Source organism: Accipiter gentilis, chromosome 33 (genome assembly GCF_929443795.1).
Source record: "Accipiter gentilis chromosome 33, bAccGen1.1, whole genome shotgun sequence".
In the NCBI taxonomy this organism is placed as follows: domain Eukaryota; kingdom Metazoa; phylum Chordata; class Aves; order Accipitriformes; family Accipitridae; genus Astur; species Astur gentilis.
Window position 1 is genome coordinate 4,067,058 of NC_064912.1, and position 27,438 is coordinate 4,094,495.

General features: G+C 40.9%; 2 protein-coding genes across 11 annotated transcripts in view; one reads left to right on the forward strand and one right to left on the reverse strand.

Annotated features, from left to right (window-relative positions):
- KATNIP (katanin interacting protein) overlaps positions 1-19,031 on the forward strand; it is a 69,887-nt gene extending 50,856 nt beyond the window's left edge. For 5 of the 8 annotated variants that reach the window (XM_049791501.1, XM_049791500.1, XM_049791504.1 and 2 more), the window contains 8 exons: positions 1,585-1,742; positions 2,063-2,127; positions 3,300-3,410; positions 5,269-5,408; positions 7,999-8,100; positions 8,756-8,916; positions 11,263-11,351; positions 12,701-14,586. In XM_049791501.1, coding sequence (XP_049647458.1) covers positions 1,585-1,742; positions 2,063-2,127; positions 3,300-3,410; positions 5,269-5,408; positions 7,999-8,100; positions 8,756-8,916; positions 11,263-11,351; positions 12,701-12,756 — 882 coding nt within the window. In that variant the 3' untranslated portion in view covers positions 12,757-14,586. Of the gene's footprint in view, positions 1-1,584; positions 1,743-2,062; positions 2,128-3,299; positions 3,411-5,268; positions 5,409-7,998; positions 8,101-8,755; positions 8,917-11,262; positions 11,352-12,700; positions 14,588-19,020 lie in introns of those variants that run through there. The other 3 variants (XR_007504546.1, XR_007504545.1, XM_049791506.1) reach the window with 3 other exon arrangements.
- Positions 19,032-25,008: 5,977 nt separating this feature from the next.
- The window catches only part of GSG1L (GSG1 like), a 58,380-nt gene continuing 55,950 nt past the window's right edge, over positions 25,009-27,438 (reverse strand). For all 3 annotated transcript variants that reach the window (XM_049791514.1, XM_049791516.1, XM_049791513.1), the window contains 2 exons: positions 26,322-26,927; positions 25,009-25,806 (listed from right to left, as the gene is read on the reverse strand). In XM_049791514.1, coding sequence (XP_049647471.1) covers positions 25,380-25,806; positions 26,322-26,927 — 1,033 coding nt within the window. In that variant the 3' untranslated portion in view covers positions 25,009-25,379. The remainder of the gene's footprint in view (positions 25,807-26,321; positions 26,928-27,438) is intronic.

Below are 27,438 nucleotides of genomic sequence, written 5' to 3' on the forward strand. Positions count from 1 at the left end.
ATTGAATAAAAAATCATTACAAATGGAAAAAATATGAAAACCGTTATGAATATCAGGTCACTGATAATATACAGGCTTTGCAGAAAACTCTGAATGTTTTTAAGTTCTTCTCAGATAGACACCTGAAATGGGAATTTTAACTATAAATATTGCATATCTGTTTTTAATAGAAATCCTAATAATGAGAATTAAATAGTTGCATATAAAACTAAGTTAACCTCAAATTGTCATATATACATCAGTCAGTATAAAATCCAAAGATTAGAAAACTGACTCACATTACCTTTAGACTACATTAAGTCTTTTCTTAACTAAATGAATCTATTTTGGTTCAGTCCGTTAATCAGCAAGCTTTAATCATAGTGCCAGTTATATGGCCATGTTGTGATATTTTAGAGGTATTATTCCTTCCTTAACCAGTAGTTAGTGAAAGCTCAGTGCGATAAATGCTGCTTGTGATTAATGTTAAGTTATATTTAACATATTTCAGGGCAAGATGCAGTGCCAATTGTTGCTGCATGATTGAATGTGGCTGGGATCATGCATACAACACCAGATGGTGCTAATGGGGAGGGTGAAGGGGCCAGGACTCCTGCATCATCTGAATAAGTATACCTGAATTATTTAGTTTAATCTTCAGAGATTGTATAAGATGTGCATGCATCTATGATGTGGACAAGGCTCAATTGTTTCTGCCTGGTACGGGTACCTCTTCTTTATTCATATGCCCTTAGGTTACGTGCAGCACTGCTGGGTAGACAAGTTTGCATGATCCTGGAAAAGTCCAAGTGCCACCTGCCACAAAGACAAATAGAACCTGTGAAATACAGGCTTTCTAGAAGTGCAACAGAGACACAAAAGAGTCTGCTCGAGAGAGAGTACTAGGTTATGTGATTTCTTAAAGGCTAGCTTATGCTGAGCAATCAGGCCAGACCTAGCAGTACATTCAGGTGCACGATGACTAACGGTCTCCTCAAATCAGCTTTGTGATGTATGCTGACTTGAAAGCCGAGTCTCTCCATTATGTTGATGTGTATGTATTGCTGCAGGCTCAGGAATCATAGAATCATTTAGGTTAGAAAAGACCGTTAAGATCACTGAGTCCAACTGCAAACCTAATGCTGCCAAGTCCACCACTCAGCTGTGTCCCTAAGTGCCACATCTACACATCTTTTAAATCCCTCCAGGGATGGTGACTCGACCACTTCCCTGGGCAGCCAGTTCCAATGTTTGACAACACTTTCAGTGAAGAAAGGAAACTTAGGTTTGCTGAGATCTAGTGAGATGCAGTAATTGAAGGATCTCTTCAGTACATTTTTATTCGGTTGGGTTTTTTCCTCCAGATCCTCACTTCTCCCATCCCCATCAATGTCAGCTGTGATGCTGTGAATTGCACACTATGGGTTGCAACTGGTATCTGCTGGTTTAGGCTTTCTTTTGCCAAAGGATGTCATACTATAGAGGAATTAAAAATTATTGAAATTATTTCAGCCTCTGAAGTGAATGCAATTGTTTTGTATCTACTTTATTTTATGTAATGTAATTTAATATCATGTCATGTAATCTTACATTATTTTAAACCAGGCTAAGGTAGTCCATGTGTTGCTGGATGGTCACAGCATCTCCCCACCAGAGGGTTTTCTTATCCGCAAGGGACCAGGCAACTGCCATTTTGACTTTGCCCAAGAAATTCTCTTTCTTGACTATCTGCAGCCCCAGCTGATTAATAAAGTACAAAGGAGGTAAAGTAGGATGTTTTTGCTATCTGAACCACACAATTTCTCGTAACTGTTCAGTACTCTTTCATATTCTCTGTTGAAGCCAATTGTATGAGGCACCTGGATGAATATATGAAGCACTTAGAGCAAAACGTTTCATTGGGTTTTAACTATATACAGTTAACCAGATTTTACTGAGATCAGAGGACAATCTAGTCCATAATCGCAGGCAGAGGGGTTGGGGATAGTGTTTGTGGAGGCTTAGTTCTTTCATTTAATCCTCTTCTTTTCTGAATGAGCCAAGGGTACATAAAGAAAATATTTTGTCTTGTTTCTTTTGGTAGGACTGGCTCAAAGAGAATGGAACAGGCTAGTATGGACTATGAAGCACCGTTAATGCCATGTGGTTGTATCCTTCTCTGTCATTTTCTTACTTGTCATATAGAATATTTTAGAGGTATATACTATGATTATGAGTCCTGAGCTTTTTGAATCCAACAATTTCTGGTGCTTTAAGAAATTAACAAGATACCAAGAATATGAGAAAGGCTTCCATTAAGTATGAATTAAGAATTAAAAAAAGGAACATTATATATGAATGTGTGACTTGTTTTCAGATACTCTGGTAGCTTTTTCTCCTGCTTTTATAATCCATCCAGGCTAGAGCTAGAGGTCCATTAGCACAGTATCCAGCCAGTCTATCAAAGATAGAAGCAGCCTTCGTATTTTTGCATATCTTTGAATGTTTGTCTCATTTTATATCTTTATTAAGGTTGATCAGAACTGTGTAATATTTTTGTGATTTTTTCTTAATGTTTGTGGCTTTTTAAGCTTAAGTTTTCCTAGATAAGTACAGCCTTTTGTGATAATTCATACTGTCATGCCATCCATCTATTTGGTGGGCCTTTTAAATCCATTAGGCTATTCTAACCAAGTTTGGAGACAATGAGGTCTCAGCAATACCTATTTCCTACCAGTTTCATGAAAATTAGTGTTGGGGTAGAGCAAAGAGATACAAATGAGTGCTCCGTTAGAGAAATGGACAGCACAGACTCCATCATTACGTTTTCTGCCATTCAGTTTAGGGACATATTTGCTGGCTGATTATCACCCATATAATTCAAAACCAGGCAAAGGCATATTCAGGAAACATAGGAAGGCAGTAAAGGCTCCAAATAGGAGCTATGGTGTTAATAATTTGCAGTGTACAAGAAGGTAAGACCTACAATAAACAACTTTGGTAGTTTTTCATCTGATGGAAGAACATGTATGAACATGTATATATGTGAACATATATAGATAGACTTATGCCTAGTTGTGCCACCTGCAGATGTACATTTGTGTATTATCAGTGATGGAAAAGGCAGACTTATTGTCTTAAAATAGTTTATTCAGAGATGTTTAAGATATAGTGAAGTCAGAAGTGAAAAACAGGGTTTTTTGTACTGTCTTAAACTGCAAATAAGAATGTCTGACATCAAGATGTGAGCTGCACAATAATTTTTGAAACTGCATATTAAATAGTCTGCTAGGACAAAGTATCACTATCAAAATTTTCCTTAATAGCTTTTTGCTTTTTAGTTGTTTTTCAGTTTCAGCTTCTGACAAGTTGGGGTGATCCATACTACATTGGTTTGAATGGACTTGAGTTGTTCGATGAACATGGAGACCAAATCTTACTAACTGAAAACAGTATCCTTCTACAGACCGAGCACCTCTATCCCTTTCAGATACAGAGTTTGCTCCCTGGCACGTTATCATGTGGCATCACTTGCTACTTCTTCCAAATTGCCAGTTTCCCATGTGATTACTCTGCTTGTATTTCTCTATATTTGTGTGATGATACTTGTTTCCATATGTTTTAATGCATTCTGTATACTTTCAGAACATTTGTTCTCTGAATGGGATGCACTAACAAAGCAGGACGAGGTTAGAAAAGGGAAGGCTTAAAAAGGATATGGTATTTTTTGCTGTCAACATTTATTTCTTCTATAGTATGGAAGGACCAGAAAGTTTGATGAGCTATAAATTCATAAGAAAATGTTGAGCTCAGTTCTTTGTTATGGAATCTTTCATTGTGCTACAAGAAAGAAATTTTTCCTAACTCTTTTTCTGGAGCTTTAGGCTATTCTAGACACCCAATCCAGTTGTGAAGATAAGGGTTGAGACTTTGAATTTGATTCAGTGTTCCCTGGGTAACCAACAGAAGGAATGAAGGACATGTTTGAAAGATTCATAGTCATCAAGGTTACACTTCAGTGCTCTGCATCAGTTAAAGTCTCTTAAGAGCTGAAAGCTTCATACCCCAACATATAATTCACGTAGCTCAGTCACATGGAAGAAACAGTTTCTTAGCCATCTAGAAAGGATAAAAAGCATGGATACTGCATGAATTGTATGTCTCTAAGGATCGTCATTGCCTAATAAATAGAGGATACGATGAAAAAGGTAATAAAGGCTTTTTCCTCAGTGCTGTTTTTATTTGTATCTTGTATGATACATGATGAACTCGAAACATCTGTAACGGAGAAGAAGCATTTTGAAACTGAAAAGTGGTAACAATTTGTTTTTAAGAACAAGGGATCCTTAGCTTTTAAACAGTATGTCTTTACAGTATAATACAATGCCAGGTAAAGATACCTTAGCTCATTTTGAAGGATCGCCTGTTTCTGCCTGTACAGTAGTGTTGCTTGGATAGATTAGGATCCCCCAAAAAGCATATTTGTCTTAGTGCAGTACTAAATGTGATAATTCAGTACTGAGTCTGGAGCAAGCTTTTCTTAAACAGTCGAGGCATTGCTGTGTTATTCCTTCAAATTCTTTATAAATACTTACAGACTCAGGCCTTTTAGAAAGCAGGACAAGTGGAAATTAATGCCCCTCAAACTGGATTGCTAGGGATTTATAAATCTGAAGACAGTGCTATCCATCCACATTTCTTTGCATGTCTTTAACATACATATGTTTTTAACACAGATGTTCTCTTACAGAGAAAATCTGGTTACCTAGAAAGCCTGTTCAATAGAAGGTTTAATCTTTCCCTCTCAAAGAACTGAAAGAAGGCCTTATTAGACAGTTACTGATTTTTATCGCAAACCTTGAGGAACTGAAGTGAAACCTAATCTGACTGATGACTACCTCCTGCAGGGATACTTTTCTTGAGATATGTTTCACATGAGGAGTTTTCACAAGTTCATGCTAAAAAAATGGGGCTTTGTCACGAAAAAGCTGGGAAGTGCCTATTCCTGATAAGGGAACTTTATCGATGAAGTCATAAATACATATTTGAAAATAAATTAAATGCAGCTAGTAAATTTATTCCTATTTGAAAAATAATTTGGAATGCCAGAATCTGTAAGGGTTGTCCTGCTTTTGAAAATGTGCCCCCAAGTTCTTCAGCCACCTATGTGAAGCAGTCAGAGTATTTTTAAGTTTTACTGCTGTGGTGGTGAATACTCGCTCATGGAATCTGAAAGAGCAATCATGAACTTTTGAATATGGTGTTTCTGAAATGTTCTTTTCGGTTATTTACGCTTAAAGTTTTTTTCAGATATTGCTGCTTTTCCAGATAGCGTCAACATTTTAGAAGATGTATCTGGAGACATCCGAACTCCAGACAAACTAATTGACAGAGTAAATGACACAACTGATGGCAGACATATGTGGCTTGCACCAGTCCTTCCTGGTTTGGTACATTTTTCCCTTTTCATTCCATTTTAGTGATGTGCATAGATGTAGCTAGAAGCATAAAGGAAAGGGGGAGCATACATAATTTTTAGGTAAATTTGATATTAGTAAATGATGCTAAATCACTGCCTTTTAGAAGTTCTTTTTATTCCAGTTTCTCTTCACTGCACAGATAGCAGCAGTATAGACTTCCCAAGTTTGTAATCTCCTTCTGTCTCCATGGTGCAACAGCAGAAGAATTTCCAAGGCGCCCATAGACGTTTTTTCAGTTGCTATGATAAAGATACTGACAAAAGAGTTTAATATGTGTGTTTTGTGCAATAAACACCTTTCAAATGGGAGCAGAGTGGGATCTTAAATTCATTTTTACAAAAAGCAATGAATATTGTTCCAGCAGTAAGAATTTTTTTAATCTCATTATCTGTGTTGAATTCAAATTCATAAATTAGAGATGACAGACTTAGTATTTCATGTCCTAAGGCCCCAAGTGATTCAGCCCTTTTAGAAGCCCCATGTTTAAAATATGGAGTATCAGATACCTAAACAGGAAAAGCAGATAAACTTAGATGAGTTCTGACTTTGTTTTGGGAGAGGACGTTTTTTATGGGCCTGTTATGGACACCGTTATGATGTATTTATTTCTTACAAGAGGATGGATTTCAAAAGTAACAAAATGTAAACCTGACGTGTGGTATGTTGTAGCTTACTGTGTTGGAAAAATCCTTGCTCCATATGTTACACAGTTATTAGAATATTAAAAGCAAAGAATTAAGTCACTTTTGAAAATACTTCATATATCATTATATGTTGTAATGCAGTGGGTATAATTAAGATAAAGCTTTTAAGTATACTTGGGAATACTGACCACTTGCATGTCTTAGAAAAATGGAAGGTCTGTGTAATGCTTGAGGCTCCTACTGTGTAGATCCCACATCTTGAGTCCTGGTAATTAATTTGATGGCATGCTCAGATATCCTTTATAACACCATGAATGGTTGATCTGACAACCATCTGAGTTTGCTCATGTCCTTATAAAAGACATGCTTGCAGAGACTCATTTTGGCAAAAAGGAGAGTAACAGTACCTGGAGTTCTAGCACAGATGCATACACTGCTTTGTGGTGTTATGTCTAACACCAAAGTTCTGTAGAAGAACATAAGAACAGTATTAAAAGGGTAAATTGATAAAGTGTGATACGCAGGAGGGAAGAGTAAGCAATTTAGTGGTGCTTTCTGTCCTTAAACTGTAGCAAATGATACCTTTTCAGGATCCACATAGTACTTTTCTCTCTTCCATCTTCCATGGTATGGTTGTACAGCCAGGAAGTGCAAGTGGATTAAGCAATCGGCCTATCCGTGATCATCTTCTGTAGTTGGGATGCTGAACCAAAGCTTGTGTATACTTACATCCTCATTGCTAGGATGTTTTGAAACATGCTGGTTGCCTAGAAAGCTGAATTAACTCTTTGCTATATTGGAAGGTTCGAAAGCTTTAAGGAAATTTTACATTATAACCTTTCTTTTCCTTTCTAAACATCTTTTCCTTTCTAATTCTAAAAGTGTTTTTGTCTTTTGCAAATTTATTACTAATGTAAGTACAATTTGAATTCTTTGTTCCCCTGTTGCTGATTGTCATTTTATTTATTTGTTTGAGCGTATTTTCCATCAAATCTATCATTTGCTGTGAGACTAACAGTTGCTATTGGAGACTATGCCCAAATTGTCTTCTGGAAAATCACAGATAGAAACATTTCTATTGATCACATCTACATTTCTTTCTTCAGTAAAAAAAAATGCATAATGATTTAATACAATTAACAGTATCTTCTCCAGTGCGTCAAAGGATTAAAACTTAAGAGGATGCTGGAGATGAAGCTTACGATACGATGGCCCAAAGTTAATATAGTAGCTCATAAAAGGAATAGCGTAGAATTAACTGTAATAGGCAAGATTGGTTTCCTACAGCTTAATCTTTGGTCTTAACTTCTTGACATTAATGTCACTGAAAATAAAATGAATAATAGCTCAAGCAATAATTGGTTAGCCAGCATCTGGAGAATTGTCTCTACATTCCTGTTAGTGTACCTCACACAAAAATTGCAAGATTTCTGCAAGAGCTTTCAAAGTCAGAGGATATAGGAGAAATTTTAGTCTTGCAAATAGAAAGGTGGATGCCATTCATGTTTGGTAGAAAGAAATGGAAGAGAATTAGGAATAGAATAGAATAGAACTGAACCGAACTGAACCCCAGCTTGTCTTATCCTGAAGCACCTGTCTGTATTTGGTTGATGAAATACTCATAAATGTGTCTCTCTACCCCTCCTCCAGCTGACTAGCAGTCCAGGATGACAAGCTCAGGTGTAGATGTCATCTTCTGATGAGTTATAGGTACATTTGAGAGGGCAGCTCTGGGGTAGAGACAACATCCGTGAATTATCAACAGAGATGATAGCTGAACTTAAATCCTTAGCATCAGTTATCTGCTCTTTAGCTATATTACTTTAAATATGGACCTCTTTTGATGCAACATACATGAGAATTTAATTTCTTTGGGGAATTTGTGCTGTTAAATATAAATTAATTCTCTTTTACAGGTGAATAGGGTATATGTAATTTTTGATGTACCTACTACTGTGTCAATGATCAAGTTATGGAATTATGCCAAAACTCCTCAGAGAGGTGTGAAAGAATTTGGTGTAAGTAGTTTTTGTATGCATTTTGTATGTTCCGGTGAGTCAGCTTGCTTGATTTCTGTACTTATTTTCACAGTTTACTGAAGTGTGATTCCATATAATCTCAAAGGAGGGCATTCATCTCATTTAACTCTGCATTTAGTATTAAAGTGACTAATCTATGCCAGTCATCTGTCCTCCCTTTCTTGTCCAGGGAAAGAACACTTTATCTGATTTTTTTCTTAGATAATTGTCTTAAGACAGGATAATGCTTTTCTTTTTCCACTGACTATAAAGCAGGCCTGGAAGACTAGTTTAAACTACAAACCCAAGTTTTAGACAGCTGAAGTGAGGTGAAATTCATTAATTGCTAGATTTAAGAGTGATTCACTCCAGTTAATAGAATGGCAATTATGTAAAACATGAAATACGTTTTTAATTACCTGCTTGAAAGCTGCATTAGAAACATCAGTGAGAAGACAAAAATTTGGGGGGGAAAAAAATCAAACCCCAGCAGTGAATAGAGAGAAATGGAAGTTTTAATGAACAAAAGCTAAACTAATGACCGTTTGTGAAACAAATAGGGCAAAATGATTTCTAGGTAATTGATAGAGACCACTGCTGAAAGCGATGCCTGATTTCTGGATGTTTTGTTTGTTTGTTTCTTAAATATCTTTAGCTTTTGGTGGATGACTTGCTTGTCTACAATGGGATTCTGGATATGGTGAACCATGTAGTATCAGGCATCCTACCAACCTGTGATCCAGTGGTCCCGTATCATACCATTCTCTTTACAGATGATGAGAAGATTTGCCATCAGGAAAAGAGAACGGTTATTAGGTATGTGAGTGGATCTTGATCGGAAGAAAGAATCTTGTTTTCACAAAATGTTTTTATGTGACTTATGTCAGTAATATGTATATTGCTATAGAAAATTCCCTTCCAAAGCATACTCAGCCTCACTTAATGAGAAATAACCAATATTTTTTTAGGTAACAGGATCAAATTACCAGCTTTATTTGTAAGCATTTTTTTAGCAGTTACTGGGATTCATGATTCATATTTACATATGTTTTCATGGAAGCCTACAGTAATAAAAGAAAGAAGTTAGGCTTCCTTAGAGAAGAAATAATAAATCCCAATTATATTACACGGAGGGGAAAAAAACCACCCAGAAAGTTAATGAAAAAGAACCAAACATCAAAAGTAAAGAAAAGGAAGTCCTCTGATTTGGCACAGGTACTAATTAAGGAACCTGAATTCTACTATTTTATAAATGGTCTAAAATAATGAACTTCAGAAATGAGAGATGAATTGCATTCAGAGGAATGACACTTCGAAACCACTAAGTTGGCAATCTCACAGAAAATGTGATGAAATGCAGTGAAAAATGCACTTATATTTAGAAAGTCAGGATTGATAGGGTCTAAAAAACAGTCCCTAGCAAGGAAAATAAAGATTGAAAGAATAATTTATTTTAAATGAGATTGAAAAGTGAAAAATCGAAAGCTTATAGAAATAAACACCTTCTTATACATTGCACAGCTAACAAATAGAATGTCTTGCACATACATCACTTGGGAAAAAAAGGCGACAGTTTTGCATTCAAAAATGGCACATAATTAATTCAGAAGAATATTCAAGTATTTAGAAATAAGTGGAAGGAACGTAAGCTGTCCTGGTTAAGAACAGAAGTTCACATTTGCCCACAGGATTTGTGTTCCTGTGTTTCTCTAAACCGTTGGCTCTTGGCCACTGGTACTATCAGATGTTGAAATAAATTATTATTGTTTGGATGTATTGTGTTAGACTCATGGCTTTGTACAAGTGGCTGTGTTGTCATGGTAAAGTTGGAGGTAAACAATTTTTCAAATGAAAAGGTTACTGAGAGGAAAATGTCCTGAGAAAATACAAGTTTTGAGAAATTTTTCAGTGGGATATAAAAAGGAGGAGGAGAAATTAACCTTTACTTGCTTTAGGTTAGCATCTTTCTATGAGTAAAGTCATTTTATTGGAAGCAGAGAAGCACCAGCTGTAATCCTAGATCTTTTCCACATAACCTCCTTTGCACATATTTATAAGACATATATCCTTTGATTTAGTTTTAAGAGGGTGAGCATGTAAACTGCATGAGCTATTTTCCAGTCAAGAACATGCCGAGTCTCTTCTCTTCTAGAAGCTCCTCTGTGCAGGAGCTCTCCTGGTCTTTCTTCTTAGCCTGTTTTGCAATCTTCTCTTCCTTTTTTTCACCTACTACCATACTAAAATATAGGGTACTTTAGCAATAGAAGACAAATCCCTTACTACATGCTGGATAATATCCCTCCAATTTAAAAATACTCTTCAGCTTTTATATATTGTTACTTCTGATTTTGGCCTATTCTCTTTCACATGTCACTGTTCAGTATTTTATGAACTCCAAACTTGAGTCTGATATTATCAATAGTGCAAGTCCTGATTTACTTCAGTATTGGTTCTCCTTTTTCACTCTGACAGCTTGAGAGACATTACATTTTTCTCCAAAAATAGAAACCTATTTTGTGCAGTATTTGTAGAGAAAAGAAAAATATACTTTTTTTTCCAAAGGCACGGATGTTTTGTTTTTGTCTGTGTGAAAGGGAGATGTTATTAGTGATGTTTTCTTTAACTTTCAATTCAGCTCACATTTTTTCTGTAATTTGTTTAATTTAACTTTGATGTTATTACTACTTTCCCAAAAAGGAATTGTTAAAATTTTGCAGCAGACTGCAAACAAAATTTGTCACAGTAAATTAGTTTTGTTTAGTTCAGAAAATTTTAAAATAATGCTATATCAACACTACAAGACACTGTTAAGTTCCATATATGGATTTTTATACCCTCTTTGTACAGCACTGATTTAAAATCTCACTTTGGTTAATGTGGTTCAAGCTGTGTAGGCAAGCAAGAAAATTGTAAGTGAGTATGCTACTTATATTTGAATGTGTGCCTGAATGAATGCCACTAATTAAAACTGGCAAGAAGTCCTTCAGGTGGATGCAGACAGAATGCCTTTCCTTTCTAGATAGTCTCATGTAATGTGGCTGTGTTTCATAGCTTTGTTGAGCCTCCAGGACCTAAATAACTTATTTGGTAACCTTTTTCATGACACATAACTTTTCACGATGTTGATTATTTTGGCTATTGTACTGATTTGAATCTTTTCAGCAATCATGTGGGAGATCAGGATGTACGAATGATGAATGAAAATGAGATTGTCACAAACAGCAAGAAGAAACAGGTTGCGGCTGATCCAGGTTAGTTCTGTGTTCTACAGTTTTCTTCTGCTCACTTTCTACAGAGATGGGCTGGATAATGAACACTGTTACAGAGCTAAACTGGGAAAAGTGGAGAGACTTACACCTCTTTCATATATCTAGTTCTACTTTTTCTAACATAGGAAGGCAAACCAGGAATGTCAATACTCTGGTGGATTTTTATTCTATATCTAAATCTTTAAGTGGATGATACAGCTTATACCAACACACAGAGAAGTCCTCAGGAAAGAAACTGACCAAAGATAAACTGAACACTGTTGTTAATTGTGCAGGTTCATAGATAGCTTTTGGAATAATAGGCTCATTGCATCCCCACTGGCCTTCTGAGCAGCTTCTGAGATGATGCATATGTGTGTCATGATTAGCTGCTTGTTACTCCTCAAGCAAATCCAAAATCACAGTAAGTGTAACAAGGGGGAAAACATGTTGACTTTATTCTTCCCACTGTCTTTCTGGTTGGCCTTTTCTCTTACAAAGTGATAATTAAAAAGACAACCTCTTTTTTTCCCAAGGAGAAAGAGTAGATTGTATTTATAGTCTGAAAATTCCCAGTCATTCATTGTAAATTACTCAGAATAGCTCCCTAAATACATTACAAATTCTCAGCCAAGCTGGTATATTCATGATTGGTTTTCTCTCCTGAGCATGACACTTTCTCCAATTAGTTCCTCTAGAAAGTGTTAACAGAAATTATTTGATGGCTTTTAATAACAGTTGTGTTGGAGAAGGATTTGAAATGCCATTGCCTGTACAAATACAGCTTCAAAGTTATTACTATATTAGCGCTAGCTGTGTCAAAAGTGTTTTGAACATCTCTGTGCCTGTTGTAATGGCATCCTGGGTTCCAGTACAGACATACCCTATGTCCACTAAAGAAAAGCTGTCATCGTCATGGCCATCAGATCTATTGTCCAAGCATTAAGGACGCACAACGCCTCTGAAGTCATCAGTTGAGGATTGCCTATCACCATCCGCCCCATGTATCCTCTGGACTACTTACTGGTATCAGCTGCAGTGGTTGATAACAGATTCGTAGAATGATTTGGGTTGGAGGAGACCTCACAGTTCCCCTCCTGAGGGAGGGTCCAACCTCCTACTCAGAACAGTGTCAACACTGAATTCAGACCAGATTCCACAGGAATGTGATTCCACAGGACTGTGAAAAAATTGGCAGCACTCACTGTCAATGTAAGAATCATTACTGAGAAGAGTAGCTTAGTTTTCATTCTGGGTTGGAGAGATGGGGCATGTTCCTTCCACATTTCAGTCTGTGGCTTCACTGTAAATACAGGTACAGTCTTAAAACAGTACTCGATTTTCTTTAACAGCTTTGCGTCCCAAAACCTGCATATGTGAAAAAGGACTGCAGAGGAGGAAAAGATAACATTGGAAAGTCCTGAATACATCCGACCCTAAATAACTGCAATCTAGATCTCCAAGATATGTATCATCCAAATGGAAGATTTTTCCGTGTCTGCTGCTGCTGAACCATCTCCTGTCTTATGAGAGGAAGTTTTATTTGCTACAGGAACTTTTCTTCAGTAATGAAATTTAAAGCCTGAATTCAGTTTTCTGGGTTTTTTAATTGTCATTATCTGTCTGACTGTTTTTTCCTCCTCTCTTAATTGAAAATCCAGGGAGAAAGGAACATAAAGGCGTGAGTGAGAACCTTATTGGTAGCGGGCAAGTGTTCCTGCCATGTACCAAGAACTTGGGTGAAGCAGGATGCTTATAACAAGAGCTCTTTCAGAATATTTCTCAAACTTTAATTCCTAAATCCTAGCTGGATGGTCACGAAGCTCCTTGCTAGAAGGAAGTGTCTGCTTTGTTTCTGATGCCTGTAAATAGTTCTTTGGGAAAAGCACTTAGAGGAAATATTCTTTACCTCTCGATTTCTGGGCTGCCACTGTGTTGATGCCATGGCTGTCTCTAGGGGCTGACACTGGTTCTGATATCTGGAGCATGCAGAAGTGTGTTGAATGCTTTTAGAAAATGGACATCAGGAAGTGGGTTTATCAAGGTTTAATAAGTAGGTTTCAGCTGTCACTTCTTTCATCTTTTGCAGTGAAATAATTATTTCTTTCATTATTTCACTACCATGAAAAAAAGAAAAATAGGTGTTTTGCCTGAAATGCCACTAACAGGCGCTCTACACATTCTTCAGAGTCCTCCTGCTACAGAGCAATGCTATTTTCTCCTATTTTGCCTGAATTGATTATATGAATGAGGAGGCCTTACCTCTGTGCTGCACCAACCAGATCTGTGGCCAGCAACATATCACTTTTGACAAATGGTAAATGCATTTTAACTAGCAGAAGGAGTAAACCGCATTTTTAAACACAAAGTACTCTGTATATGTAGTCATTTAAACAAAACCTCTAACCAAATAATTATGCTGCAGGATTTGTAGCTATGCAAAAGTACTTTTCACTGAAAATTTGTCGGTTGTGACAACCTGTAAATCTCTTCCATAGAAGATTCTTCCTTTCTTGTTTAGAACTCGCTCATTGTTTCCAGAGAGAACTGAACACTCTGAAGTCAGTATATACTTTTAGACATGAAACAGAGATATACTATTGCAGCTCCTGATACAGAATTAAAATGTTCTGTTTCCTGTTCTGTACTGAGTCAGGAGTGCAATATCTTGTATATTGCCTATGAAAAGCATACTTCTTAACTGGTGTTGGCTAAACTGAAAAGACACAAGATAGCAATGCATTTCCCAGATGTCTGTGTATTGATGGAGCAACAAAATGTATTTTGTACTAAATACAAAACACTTTACTTCTAAATGTAAAATAGTGTGAGTATATTGTACTTTGTTGAAAGGCTCTTCCCAAACTGCACTGACAAAAGAACCCTCTGTCGTTCTGAGAACTGTCTCCCCTTGTGTTCTCAGATAACCATCATGTGCAACTCCAAAATGAAAAAGAGGAGAAGCTACAAGGGTGGTTACTGGTAGAGCTAAGAACAGATATAAATGTATGCGTTTGGAAGAGGAGAGGCTATAACAGCAAGGATTTTAAGACTTAAGGCACAATCACAGATTTGTCATGTAGGCAGTCTCTAGATGAGATGAGACCTGTCGCATTGTTTGTTCTTCTGAGAAAATTGCATTGAATGTGAAGATAAATGAAATCCGTCATGTTTCCTGGCACAGAATAGCATCCTTCTTATTGATCAGAAAAGGTATGAGGGGGGAGAGTACTGTCTATGCTCATCTGTCTTCTCAGTATCTGTCTGGAGCATTTCAAGTCCTATGTTATGGACTAATGATTTTTCAACCCTAAGCCTTTGAGGTAAGTCCAGGTTTTGTAAAGTATTGCAAAATACCCGGTCAAGCTCAGATGGGTCACGGTTCTCTCTATTGTCTGTTTCTCTGCCACCAACTCTTCCTTACCGGTCAGTTGGTAACTGCAGCCAGTTTTCACACCTTTTGCCTCTGGAAATCTGTAATGTATCCAGGGCAGCTGGTCTGGCACAGAGAGTATTGGCTTGTACCTTCCATCAGACTCTCCTAGCAGTTCCTTTTACTCATTCAAGAGATTCCCCACAATTGCCACACTGTGGAAAGACCATGAAAGTTTTTAAAATATTTCCAGAAAATTGTTAAGTTGTGGAACATCCTCCCCTGCATTGTCTCTGTCTGAAAGAAGGGTTTGCCAGCCTGCGCTCTGCTCTGGGATGACATACGCCACCAAGGCAAGGCCTAATGAAGTCCTTGAGTCTAGTCAGTCATATATAGAAAGTAGCATAATGTTTAGAAAATACTTCACTAATCTCTAGGGGAGATGTCAGCATTTGCCCTCCTAATTGGAGCCGAGATGTAATGACCCTTTATATAACCAAAGATAATTAAGTGTCCTAGTCAGCCCTATGTACACAAACATAGATACTTGACTCATTTCCACAGTGAATCAGGGGTTTAAAAAAAAAAAAAAAGTTTCATTCCATTTTTCACCTTTTTTTAACTAACTAGTCACAAGTACATTCATGTCAGACTAGCATTTACAGGAGGGAAAAGAGGAAGAGTAAACATGCAATCAAGAAAATCCCCACGGAGCACTTCAGTCAATGTCAGGCACAGTTTCAGCAAGAGTAATTCAGCAAGAATGTGCACGGTAACATCATTCGACATTGTCAAAAGCATGGCAAAGGAAAAGGAGGGATTAGTGTGAATTCTTGCTGAAGCCTTTGATGTAAATTATTAAACTTTCGCCCAGTTCCAATTTCTGCACCACTCAAAAACCTTTATGTCATAGTTGCTCACCTTTACCTGTAGTGACTTGCATTAAAGGGGTTGGATCAAGATAACAGAAATGAGTTTGTTTGTCCCACAGTGACACTGAGAAGGGCAGAGGATAAAGACATAATCTGTGAGGAAGTACGTGTCATGCTGCCTAGTTTTTGGTCTTTAAAAAAGATGTTTTTATCAGTCTTCACTGTGTAATCTGAAAACTGGAATGCCTGGGAAGTCCTGCAATTTCTGTTATCAATTTCTGCCTTTTGTGGTTTAATCCAGTAGACTTTAAACAGCAGTGAGAAGTACCTGTCTGTGGACAAGGGAGCAAGCAGTGATGCAGACAGTGTAAAAGGCAGCATAGAAGACACTGAAGTTTGTGTATTACTGAGTCAGGACACTAATCCTCATTTTGGAGGATGAACCCATAAGAGCTATGTGAGGAACTACATACAGCAGCTAAATTAAACTGAGCTCTTCTCATGGCTTAGGCTGAGCCTGGACATAAAATTGCACCACAGCATTCTGCGTAGGTGATGCTGCTTTTTCTGTAAGATTTCCTGGTGCTCCTGGGCTTTTACTGTGTTCCTGGTGTGTTGGTCATTCCCCATAGTGATGTTCAGTCCTGTCATTTCAGGGATGTATGCTAGACTGGTAACATCTGCAAGAGCCTGACAGTGCCAATGAGCGACTGGGTGTTGTGAGATTGGACTGAGATCTTGTACACCAGGTAACACACTGAAATGACCAGAGACAGGACTCGCTGCCAGTGATGATGTGAGTATGAGATCAGTGGTTGAGGGAGGTTGAATGTTGAGTCTTTAAACCCTCTTGCATTACCAGGAAAAGCTCACTTCTCAGCCTAAGTCAGGTAAGAGCAAATGTGAAGTGCTGTATTGACATCTGAATTCTGGCTCATGCAGGGGATGAAGTCTGCTTTCCCTTTGATTGAGTCAATGGCTTTTACTGTGAAAGACAGAAACATCTCCCATTCCCTCCTGCTATCTGCTTCAGCAATCCTCACTGTTGGAGGCACCTCTCTACGGGCCTGGGGAATATAGCAAGTGATTAGAGTTCAAACCAGCAGTGGTGTGAGCAGACACGTTGTGTAGGGATGCCTTAGGCTGGCCTCCATTTTCTGGGGCTGCTGATCCGGGAGGCAGAGCTCTAACAGGAGCTGCTCTTCTGGTAAGAGTCACTGAAGTAGCCCAATCTCTTCCATTATTCTTCAAAAAATGTGAACTCCAGAACACACTGCCTAGTAATGGCTTCCCCAGTACTATAGATACTGTAACTGTGCAAACTAGAGCATTTGACGCACCTTCCTGTATTCCCTTTTAGCTTTTTTTTTGTCATGTCTATCTTTTAGCTGCATCATTATGCTTTAAAGACCACTCCTTTTGTCTACCAAAACAGTCCCAAAGTCCTGTTCAGCATCATAGTTCCTTGTCTTGCAGGCGTGACCAACCTGGTTTGCTTTTCAGATGTATGTGCTCAGCTGTATTACAGCATTGGTTTCATTTCATCTAGTTTCCCATATGTAGGCCACTTGCTATCTGTGCTCTGTGGTGTCACCAACCCCTCCGATCACAGCACAGTGGCTCCCGTTTGCATGGGGCCCTCCTTGCTAGGGGTGCTGGTGCTCCATGTCTGCCTGCTTGGTTATTGTCCATTCAAAAATGCTGCAGAGATAAATGTTAATTTTGGAGATGTGCACTGACAAGTCTCCTCTAAAGAGCAGAGAGGGAAGCAGAGAGGAATATAACATACTGGAAGAATGTTTGCTTCCATTTGAGTGCTGAGGTCCTGGTATTCAGAGCACAAGAAGGAGGGTTCCTGGCTCAGTGTCTCTTTGCCCATTTCTGTGACTATTTGCTTGTTTGCTGAGAAATGACTTACAGCCCATGTGAGACACAAACATCCCTTTATCACGCAGCTTGTATCACCCTAATGGAATTCTGTCAGCTGAGGATAAAATGTGGACTAAGAAAGCAATTATAGAGTGAATCTCCTAGCTGCAGGAAGAGCTGAGAGATGGGGACAGAGTGCCCAGCTGGAGTAATTTCCTGTCCGACTGGCCTCTAAATCTTGCTGGGAAGAGATCAATTTTCCACCCTTGTCTAATAGCATCAGCTCCAGTCACCCTGGCTCGGGACCCTGTGAAGTGCTGCAGTGTTGAGATCTAGGCGTAAAAGGAAACATTCACAATTTGTGACTTCTTTCTTACTGACCTAGAAATTACTGGAAAAAAGGAAAGCAAGGCTTACAGACCCTCTGGCCGATGGCTCCCTTTCTTAGCTCCTGGTTGAAGGAGAGGACTGGCCATCCCGGTGATGAGCAGGGTAGGAGTTTCCCAGCCTGGACTATTTCTTTGAACACTACACGGTCCTCCACCCATAGCTCACTGCTTTGACTCTCATTAGGAGAGGAAAACCACCACCTCATGATCTGCTAGCAGCCTTCCCCAGGTATGATGTTTATTTCTGGAAGGTCCCAATTATACAGTGAGACCACAGTGAAATCTTGCCTTTAGCTTTCAATTCGCTCAAGGTCTCTTTGCCATGACTAAAATCAAGTCAACTCACGAATTCTTAGTGTGCATCTCTGCTCTGTTGCTCATGGGACTTCCAAAAATGTCAGCATGCACAGATTTTTGTGCAGTTTTCCCAGGAGGTTGGGTGTTCTGGGGAACCATAAACCTAAGGAGATATACCAGACAGATACACTTAACTTGTCCTCTACTCTTCCCTCTTACTCATATGTGATCTGTTGTTTCAGAGCTCAGTTGCTTGTGTTCCTTAGCTTATCTGGATCTAACTGGAAAAGGGGCTTCACAGCGGTTTTTGAAAGTTCATCATGCTGGGCTAAGCATGTGGAGGAGAATGTCAGAGGATGCTAAAGGAACTTAGAAATAGCCAAATCTCCATCTTCTCAGCAAGGAAGGCAGTTGCTACCTGAAAGTCTTCTGGCCCTGGGGGAAGCAGGGGGTGGGTGCAGTGCTAAAGAGAGGGTTTAGATCTGGACGCTACATCTCAGAGCCATTGTAAGGGCCAGGAAGAGTCTGGTACTCAGCTGCTGCCTCCTGAGCGTGTGAGAGCCCAGCTGAGTGTTACGGACTGAACTGATCTCCAAACCGTATGCCAGTCAGTACAGCTGGACCTGAAACAGATGCTGGTCAAAGGTTCGGATGGAAAGCAAGCGTGGTAGGCATAAGGGTAGGGGAACACAGAAGAAGCTGCTATGGCTGTGAAGGTTTGTCAGGGAAATGATTCTTCACCCAAGGGGAGCATTGTACTTGGGAGAAGAGATGGTCCCTGTGGTAAAGATAATGAACTGGGAGCAGTTGAGCCCTTTTGCACTAAGATTTCTCTTCTGCCTGATAGCAGCATAAGGTGGCTGCCAGAATAGATGTTTCTGCCTGTAACAAGCTGGGGAAAGAACTTTCATCTTGAGCAAGAGAGAGCTTTCGTCTTTCATCAAAAAGGGTGAGGACTGAGGCAGCACTGGCACAGCAGCTTTACGGAGTGTACAGAGTGGTTGGCAGAAAAATGAGTCAGCCAGCACAGCGAACTGAGCTGAGACACTGACGGCTGTCAGCCCCGCTTGCTTACAAGTGTGGCTTAGCAAGTGTAAAACACTGATGGTGCTGTTCCTGCCTGTTATTATTCATGGCTCTGTGCTCCCATTCATCAAAAATTTCCCTGGCTGCTTTCTGCAGTTACACACCTTTTTTACCTTACAAAAGTCAGACCAGGTCATACTGGGCTTCATCCAGTTCGGTCTGGAAAACCTCTCGGGGTGGAGGCTGCACAACAATCTGTTTTAATACTTGACTGTCCTAATAGGGAAAAAGTTTTTCCTTTGACACATAATAACCTATAGTTGCCCCCACTGATTAAAGGCCTAGATCAGTGTGGATAAGACTTCTGGCATTGTGGAAAGGTCATCTCTGCTGTCGTCATCTAGCCGTATAATAATAAATTCAGTGTCCCAACTATAATATCAGATTTACAGATTAGCAGAAGTCTTATGATCTGCCTCTTTCCTGGTCTGCTGGAAGCACTGCTAAAAATAGAGTAAGTAGCAAAGCTACCTGAAATGGTATAAGCCTAAACAGTAGTAAAAACTAATCTACAATGAATGTCGGTTCTGGCTTGCTGTATACTGGAAATTGTTTGGTAAGGATTAGTTGGCGAACTGATGAATCAAACTGACATTTCCATTACCAACAGGAGATCTGTCTGTGGCCAGAATTCATGGAGAAGGATGTGGGACGATAGTAAGACTTTTCATTATGTTTAATATTGTCAGAGAAATGAAATAGCTCCTATTATTCATCTGTCTGGGGTGGTAACACATCTGAATATTAACATGAAATGGGAAATCTGATCAAAACCCACTGACCCAGCAAGACATTGATATGTATTTTAATCACTGTCTTTGGGACATTGAGAAAATGTACTCTTCACAATAAATGTGCAAGAAGCTAAGATCTGCTCAGTACTGTACTTGGGTAGATCAATGCATGTTCTGTCCTTGTGTATTCTGTCTGAAGTCCTTTGGGATCCCCCAGTGCCACTATTTTTCCTCGGGGAGTAGCATTAAGGCCCTAGGGAGATCCGCACCTTGGTCATCTGCTTGTGGTTTGAGAATACGGATCGGGGAATGACTTGTTGGACACTTGTTTGCCTGTCAGAGTCCGAGGGGAGGAGAGGTCCGTAGGGGAGGGGAGGTCCGTAGGGGAGGGCTCCAGCTCTTAGTGAAAAAGTAACCACCTATAGAAGCATATGGATATAAGAAATGGAAAAGGGTCTCTGGAGGCAGTTTCACCTTGGGAAACAAAGACTGTAGATTTAATGTGAAAATTACTGAAGTAAAGTTGAATTGCACTGTGCAAAAGGAACTAGGTGTATAAATGTATAGAGAAAGAGAACACATCATCAGACGCAGGCATTCACGTAGGAAGAATGGAGAAGGGATTAATGGTACTGCCCAAGCCCTTGTGACTCAGATTTCAGTTAGGATTTTGCTGATAATTAATATAAAGATGTTGACAGTTGCCTAAAACTGGTTCTACTATATTTTAAGTCATAAACCAGAAGGCCTGATGGACTTCTGCGGAAAAGCGTTCATCTTATGCAGGGGTATTATTATTATTAACAGTATGAAGGGGTAAGCATGAGGTCATAAAATGTATGATTCAGTGACTGATTTTGACTGCAGTTACGCATTAGAGATATTAATGAGAAATCTGAAAAATGAGTTGGCAATGCATGTAGACCTAACCATAGTAAAGGGTCCTCCAAAACAGGGCCACAGAAACTTTGCCATTTATTCTTCTTTATCCACTGATGCAGATATAAATTAAGTTTCTACAGGCTGATCAGCCTGTGGAGAGCTCCCATCTAGATGATCTCCTAGCACAGTGCTTCTGGGAGAAGAAAAAGCCTCAGATTTTCCTATGCTGGATCTGATCCGCAAGTGATTCCAATGCAGGTTGTTTGTATGGCTTCTCCCCTCTTTTTTTCTCTCTTTTTTTTTCCCTTTTTTTTTTCGTTTTTTATTTTTGTCAGATGTTTGTTGTATTGCAATGGTTTGGTTTTTGCAGCACAGATATTATTATTCGGTTTCTTTTACTAGAACACTATCTGATCAGAGGGGTTGGACCAGTTGACCTCCAGAGGCTCTTTGCAGCCTAAATTATTCTGTGATTCTATGACCAGTATGGATCAGGACCCTCTGTTTAACATAACTTATCTGCTGTAGAATCTGTCTGCCAGCTGAAGCCTACGGAGCTACAGCATGGTGAATATTAATAGGTTGCTTATTTAATGCAATCAATCAGTATAAACTGCAAATCGCCTGAGGCTGGAAGAAGTATTCATGTCCTCGCACTTCTGACTAGACATCTGCTCCTAGAGATGACACAGGGGAAGACAACCTGTGCCGTGGCTCTTAGCTCCTCAGGTTACATGCCGGGATGAATACATAAGAGAGAGTGCATGTTACTTGAGTAAGTGTAATACTAATGAATCTCTGGATTTGAGTGTGAGTGGAGAATAGCAAATGTAATGCCTATAGTTAAGAAAGGAAAGAAAAAAGTCATTTGGTCTGGTATTGGGTCTTCAGACCTGAAAGTACATGTTCAAGGAAAAAAATAGAGTTATATAGTTTAATGGAGAATAGATGGAATGCAACATAGATTTATAGACTAATTTTTCACTATGTGTCTGATTGCCTTCTCTGTCTGTCTCTGTACAAGTGAAGGTGATAACATTTTGGAGACAAGGCTTATTTGGGCTAAGGAACAATGCAGGCACGGTACAAATCAGTATGAATTGTCCAGGAAGAACAATGGCTGAATCTTTTTAACTGTCAGAATAATGGGACTGTGTAATTGCCTTTCTGTCTGAATACCAGGCAGCTAGACCTAAAGTCTTGAGGCAAAGCATGCTTGTAACAGGACACATTTCTGGCAAGCGCAGGATGCTGAAAGTGAAAGCAAAAAAACCTGCTTTCATGCCCATTTATTTAAGATACTGCTGTCTTCTGTTATGCTGACTCAGTTTTGTTGCCCTCCAAGGAGAAGGGCTCTTTCTGCAGGTGTAGGCGGTCAGCCCTCACCCTCCTGTTGTGTTAGGAGTGGGTGACTATAGAAAAAATAGGCTGGATGCAGCAAAGCTCTTCAGAATTGTGGGAAGACAGCTGTGTTTCTCTCCTCCAGCAAACCTAGGTAAGCAAAGCTAGCAAGGAAAGCTAAGGCTTGTAAAAGGATGAAAGGACTTGGTAATGCACAGGAATACAAACAGCAGGAAGGGCTCAGGAAAATGAGTAGAAAATTAGTGGGTTTTTCTCCCTGTAGAAAAATCAGGGAAGGTGGCTCAAGTACTGGAGATGGTCACAAAAGTGCAGATAATGTAGTAACCTAGGAACAAACCACCTTCGCAGAGGCAGAACCGCCTTCAAGGTACAAATGCAGCAGAGGAAAAGAAGGAAGCAAGGAGGCTGTAAAGGACAAATGTAGTGGGTATGCCCTATCGCTTTTTTCACAGGTTCCCTGCAGCTGATCACTTGGACTGCTGCGGCAGGTAAGTCACTGGGGACAGACTCTAGGGCTCAGAAGTTGCAGATACCTAATAATAATGTATGGAAGGTCTGGCAAGTCTGGCCAACTCTAGTTGGATGCAAATAACCTGGAAGGTCCACTGGAATGGCCAAAAGCCATGACTATCAGGGTAAAAGATCTAATGCACATCTCTCAAATGGGCAGAAGTGATTCATACCACAACTGAATGAGAAGGAGGAGGACACCGACACCTGAAAGGGACCCAGAACTGACACTATCGAACAGAACCGGCCTTGATGATGCAAGGCTAATAAAAATAATTGATAGACCTGTGCTGGAACTTGTTACTAGGAAGCATGAGGACAACGTGGCTAAAAGAGATAATCGGAGCATATTGCCTGGCCTCATGAACACGAGATGCCACAAAGCCTGTTCTTAAGGGAACAACTGAATTAAGATTTTACGGGCAGAGAGGACAGGCAATACAACGTATGAAGATTGATATTGCTACATTGCATTTTCCTAAATTCTGTGTCCACCGGAGATTATGGAAGTCGCTGAAGAGAGAGATCGGAGGGAGTCGGGGGTCTGGTCTGACATAGAAAAGCCAGTCTGGAGCAGAGCCTACGTGAGTTCTGTGAGAGGAGGGCCAGCCTATTCCCACCAGTCTGAACCAAAGGGACACGTCGTCCTCCGAAAAGGAGCCGTGAAAGCAGAACATAAATGCTTGCAGGAGGGGCATGCTTGTGTGAGACACAAACTTCCCCTCCATGGTGCACGGAACCTTCCAGACGATTTGTCATAATCCGCCGCAGCGCTCACTGGGGTGTGTGATTTGCTCGGAGGGGACGCTGCCTCTCCAGCAGCTCCGTCCATCCTGCACTCCCCTCCATGCCCCCCTGCGAAGGGAGCTGTCTGTGTGTGGGGACGCATCCTTTTCCCAGGCCCTTGCTTTGGTGCTGTGACCGCCCCGAGGGCGTGCGCTGTGCACAGCCCTGTGTATTGCCGTAGCTACCTGGTAATTTGCCAGATGTGGCTGTAGATCTTGGCTGTAGCGTGGTACAGAGAGGCTACGTGGGCAAAGCGCTGCGCCTGTGTCTGCACATCGGCTTGTGAGTAAAATCAATTGCTGATAACAAGGAGCTTAAAGAAATGTATTTGTAAGCCCAGCAGAGAACAGTATAGATGGATCATGCTGAAAGGCAGGTAGGATCTCTCACACAAATGTCAGAATATCCTTGTGCAGAAGAGCGCAGAAGGTACACAGCGTGTCCTTGGAGCATACTTCCCCCTCCCATCTCCGAAGATGTCTGGAGCTGCGGAGGAATGATCTGCTTTTATTTTTTTTAAAATTGTTTTTATCCTTCTCCTCCCTGTTGTTTTTGGAATAAGCTTAAGAAGTGGATTATATCCCAGCAGAGGGAAAGGTAGACTAAACTCACAGGTGACCCTTTGCTCATCTCGCCATCCTCAGTGGCCGGGCAGGGAGCAGCAGCAGCGCGCGGGACAGACACGTTCTGGGTTTTGATGTATTTGTCACCTTGAGACCAGGGAAGTGGCTGTTTCCAAGAAGCGTCAATGACACTCTGAAAGGGGGTGCGTGAACCAGGAGGGTAGGGGAGCAGTATACTCCAGTGGTACCGAGCGAAACGGCACGAGGCCATCCCTCCACCCCTCCACCTTCACCAGATCATTGCAAAGCGGGCTGCAAGGCCAGCCCTGTGAGCAGAACCCGAGGGACAAACTGTTGTTCATCCGCTGCCCTTTGCTGGCTCCCAGACGGGGAGGAAGGGGCCCCAGGGCCATTTTCCTGTGTGTCCTCCATGACCGGCAGCCCCCTTCCCCTGGGGCAGGCCCCGTAGCAGCGGTCGCCTCGTGAGGCCTTTGCAAGGGCCCAGCCTTTCAGCAGCGCGGCTGCGGGAAGGCAGAGCACGGCTGGTGACACCTGCGAGCTGGTCTGTCAGCTCCGTCCTCAGAGGCTGGGAGAGGCGGAGGTCGCAGACCTCTCTGTCTCACTGGTGCCTTGGTGATTTAAGGGCATATTGCACACTTTTACGCCCTGGCCCCCAGTTACCCGGAGTGGAGACCTGCTTGGGTGCACTGCAGCTGCTGACCTCTCTGCCCTGGTTTTCTGCCTGTGCAACCCAGGGTACAGATGGGCAGAGGAGGGTGGTTTGCTGCCTGGGTCTCATCCCAGTGCGTGTGCAAGTTATGATTGTTGATTGATGTGCAAAGCATTTTTAGACAAACAAAAAAAAAAAAAAAGAAAAGAAAAGAACAGGCACAAATTTCTAACAAGTAATGTCATTTAATGAATGATATACTCTAGAAAATAGAAACTACCCAGATGCTGGTTGGTTGGTTGGTCTGTTTGGGGCTGGGAAAAGGCCCTTGCTTGGACATACAATGCCTTCTCTGGATTCTTTTGTCAGCCTTTGTAGTTGCTGGAAACAAAGAAATGTCCATAGATTGAAAGAGACATTAAAGGGGCGATTTTTTTCTAAAATGTGGGAAGTATGCAGAATGCCTTCCCACCCTGTCTCACTGGGCAAGTGGCATGAAGGGCTCAGAGCTCACCAATATCTTTACAGATGATTCACACCTAAAAGGGATAGACTCAACCAACGGTACGTACCACAGTTCAGCCCTCTAAAATCATCGGAGACTTCTCACTTTGCAGAACATCTTGTGGGCTCTGGCGTTATTGCACTTCTTTCTGGTTGCTTTTCTGCACGTGTTGTGTCTCTTCCCTCAGGGTCTGGCTGCTAATTCCAGGGAATATGCTTTTCAGAATGTCACAGTACACCGTGTACAGCTCTGGGTCTATTTTGGGCTTGGGCAGAGATCGGGAGTTGCAGGCCTGTTCAGTGACTGAGTGCTGTAGCAAGTAGACATCGCTGAAGAGCGCGGTTAGGATCTTGTGTGCAGCCTTGTAAGGGTCGTCTTCAAACTGCACCATTGCCTTGAGCTCCGTCAAGGTATAGCCGTTGTAACGCTTGCTGTCTTCGGCCAAGGGCTGCACAGTCTCACCAATGTGTCTCACTTTCCACTTCAGGCATTTCAGTTCTTCTTTTACATCCTCTAGTTCTTTCTCCATGGCTTGGAATTCCTTCGCAGTTACAAATATCCTGCCAAGGAAAGAAGTGGCAGACACAGTGTGGAGTTCAGAGGCTCAGAGAAGTGAAATCAACCCAGCTTGCCTGGGGTCGGACCACAGAGCCTGAGGTTTGAGAAGGGAGATACCAGCCATGTCGCTGAATACCATCCCCAGCTCTTAGCTGTCAGGCTTCATCCTAACAGCAGAGTTTCCCTCTGCTAGTATAGGGAGAGATGTGCTTTCTCATTTGGAAGGAAATGCGGCACCTTAAAACTGTGCTCTGTTGGAGGAGCTGAGGTTGACAACCTGGCCCAGGGATGGTTTGTAATCAGGTCTGGAGAGCTAAATGAATGTATGGAAAATATGGTATTTTGCTTCTTGGATAATAGGTTTAGTGGGAGCACAGGGTAGTTACTGGAAAACAAACAATGGGAATACCTAAATCACAAAAGATATTTAATTTTTTTTTTATCAGGGGCTCTTAATGACCCTATACCAAGTTGAGCCATTTGAGGACTTAAACGTGTGTATGGTCTGGATACGTACCTTTCATGATCAGGATCTTCCAGATCTGATTCAAAACCCTTTCCTGTATTCTTTAATCCAGTTTTAGAATAGCCAGGAGACTGGGAACTATCTTCAGGAGTCATTGTTGCTGGAGGCCTTGTGCTTTTCCTGGTTGGGGTCAGTGTGCGATCTGATGCTGAAGCTTGTATGTTTTGTGCTGTGTGAGGACAAAAGGTGTAGAAGGAAGTTGCATTGATCCCTGGGCTGACCGGAGAGGAGTCAGAGTATTGCTGTGGCTTGGCTGAGCTGGGTGTTAGACTGAGCCTGGGGCTGGCTGGGCAAGATGCTGGAATAGTCCTTGCTCCGAGTGGGCTGGAACACGATATTGCTAAATTTTTATCTCTTTGCTCAAATGGTTGAGGGTTTGGTGATTCTCCCGGGGCCAATCTAGTGATGGAGGAGATGTCCAGCAGGGTTTGATCCTGAACCATGGAGATCTGGCTGGTTGGTTCTGATGAAAGTGAAGAGCTGCTTGATGTGTCACTGGAAGAGCTTGACGTAGCAAATGGGGGTATTTTCTGAGCATTATGGTCACTCCTGTTCCTCTGCGTGCTAGTGACATTTAGAGCTGGGTGTTGTGAAGCCCTAAAGAAAGACAAACACACTTTTTCCTCTGGACTGGGCTAAAGGCTTATAAGACAATTTTAGGCCTTATTTTTGGAACCATTTTAAGTCTGTTTCCCATAACTGTATTTCCCCATAGGCTGATTTGCTTCTCATGTCTGTGTAAAGCCCTCTGCTTCTCATGACCGAGAACAAGTGTTTGAGATTAAGGCACATAAATTCAGCACCAGTTCCTCCCTGGTGCCAGCTAAGCATTCGTCAGCTATCATCAGTGTGATAACCACTGGCGTGTCAGTGTTCTCCTTCCCAAAAGTCATACACCTCTGCAAGAACCAAGGATTTGCTGATGGGGAAGGACAGGAAGGGAAGAAAGCTACTGACATACTGACTGTGACAAATTCCAGTCAGAACACAAAAGGATAAAGCCTGGCTTGCAGGTTGCCACAGGACCTGCCCTTGATCATCCCTGCAAAGTGTGAAGACCTGCCTTCACGCTGGAGCCCCACACATTAATCTCCTGGTAGCTCTGCAC